Source organism: Poecilia latipinna, unplaced genomic scaffold (genome assembly GCF_001443285.1).
Source record: "Poecilia latipinna isolate Pla-1442-1.1 unplaced genomic scaffold, P_latipinna-1.0 Scaffold2444, whole genome shotgun sequence".
NCBI lineage: Eukaryota > Metazoa > Chordata > Actinopteri > Cyprinodontiformes > Poeciliidae > Poecilia > Poecilia latipinna.
The window spans coordinates 73,215-82,424 of record NW_015115060.1 but is presented as its reverse complement, the minus strand read 5'-3'; the positions used below and the strand labels follow the sequence as shown (position 1 = coordinate 82,424).

Sequence of the window (9,210 nt, the reverse complement as noted above, 5' to 3'; positions counted from 1 at the left end):
ATTGTAGAGTCGCATCAACCAACACAACCCTACAATATCCAGAGCTTTAAAGAACTCTGGGCGGATTTTGTCCACCCCTGGGGCCTTGCCACCGAGGAGCTCTTTAACCACCTTGGTGACCTCCTCTCCAGTAAATTGGAGAGCCTGACCCAGAGTCCCCAGTCTCCACTTCTTCAATGTTGTTGGGATTGAGGAGGTCTTTGAAGTATTCTGCCCACCGACCCACAACGTCCCGAGTTGAGGTCAGCAGCACACCACCTCCACTATAAACAGTGCTTCACCTCCTGAGACGCCAGATAATGGACCAGAATTGCCTTGACGCCATGCAGAAGTCTTTCTCCATGGCCTCTCCGTACTGGGAGTTAAAGCTCTTTCTCAAAGGATCCAGATGTTCCCAGCAGAGGCTTACAACACATTTGGGCCTGCCAGGTCTGACCAGCACCCTCCCCACCACCAGACCCAATTCACCACCAGGTGGTTAGTGGACAGCTCCCCATCTCTCTTCATCCGAGTGTCCAAGGCACGTGGCCACAGACCCGATGAAATAACTACAAAGTTGATCATCAAACTGTGGCCTAAGATGTCCTGGTGCCAAGTGGACATATAGACACCCTTATGCTTGAACATGGTGTTTGTTATGGATATTCCATGATGAACACATTAGTCCAGCAACAGAACACCACTTGAGTTCAGATCAGGGGGACCATTCCACCCAACCACCTTCCAATGCCATTGCCCACGTGAGCACTGAAGTACCCAAGCAGAACAAGGGAGTCAGGAGGGGCACTCTCCAGTACCCCCTCCAAGGACTCCAAAAAGGGTGGGTAATCTGAACTGCTCTTCGGTGTGTAAACACAGTCAGAACCCGTCCCCCCACTCATAAGCAGAGGGAGGCTACCCTCTCATTCAGTGCGGTAAACCCTAACGTACAGGCACCAAGATGGGGGGCAACAAGTATACCCACTACTGCCCGGCGCCTCTCACTGCGAGCAACTCCAGAGTGGAAGTATGTCCAACCTCTTTCTAGGAGTCTAGTCCCAACAAGCCAGGTGAAGCAGACGATTTCTAGCCGAAACCTCTCAACCTCACACACTAACTCCTAATAGGAGCAACCCACCAGAAGCCACAGTCATTCTATAGTTTAATCAATCAACCACCAATTCAATCATGTTTTTGTATAGCACATTTCAGCAACAAGTCTTTTACATCAACCTCTCCATGGCTGCCACCTTATCGTGGTGAAGGGGTTTTATTGTCCCAGCGATCCTAGGAGCTATCCTGTCAGGGGTTTCATGCCCCTGGTAGGGTAACCCAAGGCAGACAGGTCCTAGGTGAGAAACCAGACAAAGCACAGCCCGAAGACCCCTTATGACGGATAAAACCTTTGGACGCAGGTCACTGGGGCCCCACTCTGGAGCCAGGCCTAGAGGTGGGGCACGTTGGTGAGCACCTGGTGGCTGGGCTTTTACCCGTTGAGCCCAGCCGGGCTCAACCTGAAGAGGAAATGTGGGTCCCCCTTCCCATGGGCCCACCACCTGTGAGAGGGGCCAAAGGCGTCAGCTGCAGTGTGGAACGGGTGGTGACCGAGGGCAGGGATCTTGGCGATCTGATCCTCAGCTGCAGAAGCTGGCTCTTGGGATGTGGAATGTCGCCTCTCTAGTGGGGGAGGAGCTAGTGTGAGTTACAAGCACATCCATTCATTGATGGATTTGATTGATTGATTTAAAATGTAGAGCACTTCATGTTTCTTTCTGTTCACAAGAGTCATTGAGTCAAATCCTTTCCCACAGGATTTGGGGAAAGGTATTGGACTTTTCCCACAGGATTTGGGGAAAGGTATTGGACTTTTTGCCCACTCTGCAAAAAGTTTCAGTACCTGGTTTGATGACCACGGCATCATTCTGCTTGGTTGGAAAGTAAACTAGAAGACTGACCTTGATCTAATAGAGAATCTACGGAGTGTTGTTCAGAGGAAAATGAGTGGAGTCACCATAAGGAAAAAAATAAAGACAAATTAAAGGGAACATGAGCTTTCAACAGAACCACAGGCTGAGTTCCTCCATGTCAAACCCCTTTGATGGACTCAATTGACCATAAATTGTGTATTGAGTACACGTAATGTATAGTAAATAGATGTACTTTTCAGTAGGCTGCATAAAAAATACAAAAATATAATAATTTGGGGTTTAAGTAAGAAATAAATTAGAAATAAATGTAAAATAAATCTACAGTTGTGCTACATTGATATACCCTCATGGAATTTTTTTTTTTGTTGTTTTTGGCCATTTTTTAAAGAATATGAATAAAACCACAAAAGCATTTCACTCATTGGTAGTGGTTGGATGAAACTATTTATCATCAACTATGTATGTATAACATGTAAACAAATCAAGTGAGTATGGTTACCTTCAATTTGTGTCAACTTATGTGCATAAGGTCAAAATCATCAGGGTGTGGAAACCTTTGATCAGGCTCATGATTTAAAATGATTGAAAACAGTTGTTTGACAACAAATGGCTTCACCCAAGTACAAGCCATTAGTGAAACATTTCTGTGTATTCATTCATATTCTCTGATGTTTAAACTTATGAGCACAACTATATGTGGTTCAACATTTTGAATTGAATTAGTAAAATAAATCTAATTTGATCATAATTTTATTTATGATATTAACCAGTAACTTCCAGAGATCTAAAACTGTATCTGATCTCTCACTGGAGCTGCGCAACTTTTCATGTCTCCTTGCACCTCAACGAGTCTGGTGGAAAGACAAGAATCAAACTAGCAAAGGACATCTGTTGGTAAGAATGTGGTAAACCAGATGCTTTTAATTTAAATGTTTTAGTTTTTCTTTTTAAACAGCAATCATAGAAGCTCATCACTACTAAAGAATTTCAATGAGAACATCAAAGAGACCTGGAGGCCTGCAGACCTGCACTCTTCCAATCCTGCTGTTTCAACAGAAAAAAACAAACATAACCAAACATACAGAGTCAGATGCCCCTATTGCCGTGTGAATAAGTGCTTGGTGAAGACAGCACGAGAAAAGGATCAGACAATAAAAATCTCAAAAATGCTTGTAAAGTTACTTTTAAATGTAGATAATATTTGTAGATAATGTTTGGCTGATTTGTGGAGGATAGCAATTGGATCTTTAAGTTCATTACAATCAGAAGGTCTTAGCTCACTAGCAAGGTCAACAGAGAACCTGATATACATGCACTAAAAGTAGACAAAGAGAAAACAAGTAAAAATATGAAAAATAAGTTTGAGATTAGATCCAAATTTGTTTGCCCAAAGCCACACCAAATGTCCACAAGGTTGGACTGAAATTTTTTTTCAATTTCTCTCTTAAAAAAGAAAAGGCAAACCAACATTATTGCACATGAGCAAAAACAGTAATACTATTACAGCACTGTTCAAATCACTCCCCTCCTTCCCCCCCAAAACATTCTGGTGATGGATGACACGTTTCATTATCAGAAACCATAAATTGGGGAAAACAAACTAAACAATGAGTAGAAACACTGATGTGGATCAGAGGACAGATGAGACAGCCAGCAGAAATGAACATTGTGCTATTACATACAGCAAATGCTGACATAAGTGCTTTTCTTTAAGCTTGAAGAAAAATTGTATTAAAAATAAAAGCAGGTATTTCTGGTTGAGGCATTGTTAAAAGTTAGCTTGTGCTATCCATTCAGGCATGACCTTATAAAATCCAAATCAGTGGAAAAAAGGAGAAAACCTTCAGAGTTTAAAAAAATTAAGATGTTACCCTGCAGATCATGTAGTTTCAAAGTTTGCTGCACTGAGTGATGTGCAACATCTGGGGGAGAAAATACGATTTCTCTGAACTTTGCTCTGTCTGTTGGCTTTCTCTAGTTTTCTTCTTTGTTTTAAAGACCCTCATTATTGGTGTTGAGTGGCAGTGTCCAGATCCAATAATGTGGCAATGTGATTCAGTAAAAACACTGGAGCTTCAGTGAGGCTGTTTGGGAGAGTCACTCTGGAGGAGGCTGACAGCCTGCAGCATGGTCACTGATAAGGTTCTGGATGAGCACTTCCTCACATCGGTCCATTGACAGACACTTCCTGGGTCTGTGGCGAGTCCTCTCTGGTAACACAAGATGTCACAGTCAGTTAAAGCACTCAAATGATCCAACTTCATTTGTCTGCATGAACACTTACTTCTCATTAGTCTGTGTGTTTACAGATGAGTCCGCACCAGGCTGCTGTGAAGGGGGAAGAGGATCTGTCAGAGAGAGCTTCTCCAGGGACACTGTACACTCCTCACTGTGAAAGAAAATCATTGTGGTGGTGGGATTTACTGCTATTTATAAGTCAACTGTGTTAGAAATGCAAAAAAAGTTATTAGTTATATAGAAATGTCAAAGATGCATACACATCTTTTGCAAGACCTGCTCTTGTTAAATCTAATCCTAATATTGTTTTTCTTTTTAGTGTTGAAAACTGTTGAGCTGAGGTTAGCACAACTGTGAATATGATCACTAGAGGAAATCCTTGCATCCCCATTAATGATTATTCTTTTAAGGAATGTAGATAGCTTGAGTTATTACAATCAAAATCCATTGATGTTATAAAATCTCACTTAGCCACACAAAACAGGTCACCTGCCAAACAATAGGTCTGTCATCACATGACATTTAGACTCAAATTCAAATATTCAAAAATGCTTTACTGACTCCAAAGCAGGCAGTGTATATAAGCCTGGTGGGCCACTAGGCTTTACTTTGCCGTCCAGCCAGGATAAGCATTGCTTTTTTTTGTTTTATTAATAATAATAATAATAATAATAATAATAAAAATCAACAAAAAAAAATATAGTTAATTTATAGCATGGGCTAGTTCTAAATGTGATCAGCATTACATTGTATTTTTAGATCCACTAACTGAAGAATTAATTTGGATTTAAAAGCACTGCAAATTGATATTTATCTTAATAGTATTATTTTTGATTGTTTTTAAGATTTTCGTGCTGTGGGTTTAGAAATTGTCAATAATGTCTTCCAGTTAAAGACGACAATTTGGACATAAAAAAATGGGTAACACTTTATTTGAAGGGGGGGTGAATAAGACTGTCATGACACTTTCATAAACATGACCATTACTGTTTAAACTTTACCTTTAATAACATAAAGATTCCTAATTTTTAAAGTGCAATCAGTAAAACTTTTATAACAAATTTATATCAGTAATGATTTCTTGCTTAATGTCAAGTTGTCATAACAAAGACATTTTGAATAATGTCAACTTTGTATTAAAAGTGTCATAATTTACCGAATGACGCTTTATGACAACAGTCATAAATATTCATGAAGGCTTATTCATGTTAACGACAGGTGTTTATGACAGTGTCATGTCAGTCTTATTCACCCCCCTTCAAATAAAGTGTTACCAAAAAATGTGATTTACATTTAGGATTAAGGTGTGAATTGAGTTTTGGTTAGGGTTAGGATTAGGTATGTGATGGATAGGGTTAGGAAAAGGGTAAAGGTAAGGTTTAGGCTGTAGAAATGAATGGAAGTCAATGGAAAGTCCCCACAAAGATAGCCGTGCAAACATGTGTGTCTGTGTGTATGGTGTTTGTCTGTGTGTGCAGTGAAATGGGTACAAGGAAACAAATAGAATTGGACATTTTCTGACCCTTTTCACCCTTCAACTTGACTGCCGGGTCAAAATGACTCAAACAGTATCTATGTAATAAGTAGGGGGGGATGCAAATGTATAAAATGAATCATTTTCAATTTATATGTAGATTGCACCTATTAAGACAAATAGAAAAAGTTTCATGCAGAAAAAATGCTTCCAACTATTTTAGAACAAATTTTAAACTTTAAAACGGGTCAATTTGACCCGCAACATAACAGGAAGGTTAACATCTTTTAATAAAAAAAGCACGGTGAACCGCTTCGGTGCCCCGACCATGGTGCTTAGCAAGTTTTTTGGAGGGAAACCCTGCCAAAGGGAAATTAAATGTTGTATGGGTTCTTGTTAAAAGCTAAACAGCATTGTTGTTGTTGTTTACAGAATAAATGCAAAGAAAAACTTTGAACTAAGGTTGTTTATAATGTAGGCTGCCCGTCAGTCATTCCCGACTAACAGTCATGAAAGATTATAAAAACAGACCAAAATGGATAGTCAGCTGGGCAACGCTTTCATCAAACATTGAAATAACCATACTTCAACACAGAAGATAATTTGATGAACAGCAAGTTAAAGGAAAGTAACTTGAGTCTTAAAAGTGTGCCACAAGGTAGGATGGCTTGACAATTGGGGGATTTGCTTAGGACACTGTCTGACATAATTGGATTAAGATAAATCCAATTACACCTTAGAGCTAGGTGTGAAGAGTTTCAGGTGAAAGGGGAAAACCTTTTGAGGTCGGCTGTCTGGTTGGTAGGGGCCATTTCTGAGGAGATTGCTTCAGGAGGAACATTAGCGTTTTTGTCCGCACTTTCACTTTCGAATACCCCGAGGGAACAGCTGTCTGATGCCACAACTGGAGTGGTTTGTGTGTCTCCTGGTGTAGAAGGACCTGAGGCACCAAAATCTGCAGACAGACACAATAAAAGGAGTAATTTATTACAAAAACAAAAGAACCTGGAAATTTTCTAACTCATACAGGTCCGCAGGGGGATAAAGAGGGGAAAAGTTATGACAATTCTAAGGGCTCCTGACCGACAGGGGGCCCTCCACAATTTATATATTTATTTTTTGTTCATAGAAATTGAAAAAAATTGGGGCCCTGTCAATTACAAAATTAATCATATTGTTTTTTGCAAAGATTTTTTTTAGCAGTGAAAATATGTTTCCATTCCAAGACCAAAACACACACATCTATATTTGTACTGAACCCGCATGAAATGATTCGCTCCTGCTTGGAGCGCTTGACAGTGACGGTGTTCAACAGCCGTCAGTAGAAGGCAAGAACGACCATGGCAGATACTATGCTGCTAAGAAAAATGTTAAAATCAGGTTTTCAAAAACTAAATAAATAGAGAGAGGGAGAGAAAGAGAGAAAAAGGTCAGAGTGCCAGTTTTTCTCAGAGAGGTGTGAGATTATAAATAGTTAGCTAAATAGTTAGCTACAGACTACTGTTTGCCTCCTTTTCACTAGCATTTAATGAATTAAGAAATTACCAAGATATTCATATATTTAACTTGTCCCTGTACCTTTTAGCACACTTATCAGATGACTTAGTAAGCAGCAGCTCTAGCCCATGTCCCTCCTGATCTGTCCTCTCGTAAGTGAATTTAAAGCTGCAGTATGTAACTTTTATTAAAAAATATTTTTTTCACAAATTTGTTAAAACTGTCATTATGTTGTGACAGTATGGTATGAGCGATAATCTGTTAAAAAATTCCTCTGCCTTCTCCCAGTGCGCTCTAGGAGTTTTAGTGCTGTCAATCACAATCTCATGTTGCTGTTCATCCTCTCTCCACCTTGCTCTGTGCTATGCTGCAACTAGTATAGCCTGTTATGAGTGCTCAGTCTAGTTAGCATAGCTATGATGGCAGATAAATGGCTTCCTGTAATGATATATTGTTTCTCCACTATTAGCACATTTAGCAGTGAGTGAACGAGGTTGATTGACAGCGCTAAGACCCTCCTCCTGGTTCTGATAGGTTGTTTTGGTCAGAACGTTGCATTACTTTAGCTAGCAATAGTAGTTCAGGGAGGAGGTGGATATTAATTGTTTTTATGGATTATCTGTCTCATAGCAAACTGTCACAACATGGTAACAGCTTTAACAAATATTTTTTATTAAAGTTATATACTGCAGCTTGAATAAAATGCAACTACATAGCATTTTTTGAGAAGTCTGGATTGCTTTATCTGTACTTTGCACGTTGCTTTTGACTTGCTCGTGGGGAGAGATATTTCAGTAATCTGAAACTAATAGAAAAAATTTAAGTAACCTACTTGCATACTGTATGCGGACTTTTGCATGTAAAATTTATGAGCAGTACATTTTGTACTAATTATCAGTATTGGACCAAAGAAAGCAAGGCAGTTGCAAAACTTTAAAATTAACTAAGTAAATTAACTAAGCAGCTCCTTAAGGCCCCCTCAGGCCTTCAGGAGCCCTTAAAAGAGATTCATTATATAAACCCATGTTCTGCCCTGCCAGTGACATGCTCAGTGCAGCAGAAACGCTAGCACAGGGGTTCCCAAACTTTTTGAGATCAAGATCCACTTTTTCTCTCACCAGCTGGCTGAGATCTACCACGACAAAGAGATATAAAAATTGCAATTGGAACTCATGCGAATACACATCAGTTATAGCAGAAATATTAAAGTGATAGAAAACCTAATCCAGTTTCTTCCTCAGTGAGATTCTGACACTGGGAAGATGTCAGTGGTTTTTCATAGTCAGAAGCTGGCTATAAACCTAAGGCCAGAGGGTATCAATCAGTTATTGATCAGTTATCAAAAAGTTATCACTGCCCTTGTCTGCCCTGCGTGCTCTGTTTTTGTCCTGTCTTTTTCTATATTTTTGGAGCCCTTCTTTGCACATCATCCAAATCTACAAGTTATGGATCTGGTCAACCGATCTCTCAATGCAATTGATCAAATTTTCGACGAGAAGTCTGGGCACAGGAGAGCTCTCTTGTCCTGCGGGGACACACCCAGCGGGATTCACCCTGGATTTATTCATGGTAACAAGATTTCTTCCATTTGGAGCTTGTGGATTCCTGGCTTATCGATAAATTTGTGACGGACTTGGCCGAACTAGCGGACACCCAGACTGTTGGTGTGGACAGAGACGAGGACTCTAAAACTCACTAACCCAATGGAATCGATCTTGGAGAAGTTGCTAGTTTCGGCTCAATGGAATGACCAAACTAATTTGGATGATTGGGAACTGTGATGTATCGGAGAGACTTTAGGAAAGTTTGAAATTTATAATCTTCCCGACCAAAGACATTCTGTTTATGAATTGGCTTTCCCTGTGTGGCCTTGGAAGGGCTGCATATCTCTAATCTCCTCGAAGATATGTAAACACAACGCTCTTCCTTCCTCACCCCCTCCTGTATCCATGGAGTTGCGAAGCTGAACGCTGTTAAGGACATTCCTAGATAAACAACACCTTTATCGGACTCTGCCAGGACGCTCAGTAATGCTCCTTCGTGGCCCTTTGACGTCACTGCCTTCACTCATGTCTTTGTTTTGCCCCTTTGGTT

At 40.2% G+C, this 9,210-nt stretch overlaps 1 protein-coding gene and 1 long non-coding RNA gene across 3 annotated transcripts in view; one reads left to right on the top strand and one right to left on the bottom strand.

Annotated features, from left to right (window-relative positions):
- Nucleotides 1-835: 835 nt before the first annotated feature.
- On the top strand, nucleotides 836-2,785 carry LOC106937824 (uncharacterized). Its single transcript, XR_001422469.1, has 2 exons — nucleotides 836-1,803; nucleotides 1,837-2,785. It is a non-coding gene; the product is annotated as an uncharacterized LOC106937824 (long non-coding RNA).
- Nucleotides 2,786-2,851: 66 nt separating this feature from the next.
- Nucleotides 2,852-9,210, bottom strand: part of LOC106937823 (serine/threonine-protein phosphatase 6 regulatory subunit 2-like) — a 54,943-nt gene continuing 48,584 nt past the window's right edge. For both annotated transcript variants that reach the window (XM_015019537.1, XM_015019539.1), the window contains 3 exons: nucleotides 6,397-6,574; nucleotides 4,192-4,296; nucleotides 2,852-4,117 (listed from right to left, as the gene is read on the bottom strand). In XM_015019537.1, coding sequence (XP_014875023.1) covers nucleotides 4,069-4,117; nucleotides 4,192-4,296; nucleotides 6,397-6,574 — 332 coding nt within the window. In that variant the 3' untranslated portion in view covers nucleotides 2,852-4,068. The remainder of the gene's footprint in view (nucleotides 4,118-4,191; nucleotides 4,297-6,396; nucleotides 6,575-9,210) is intronic.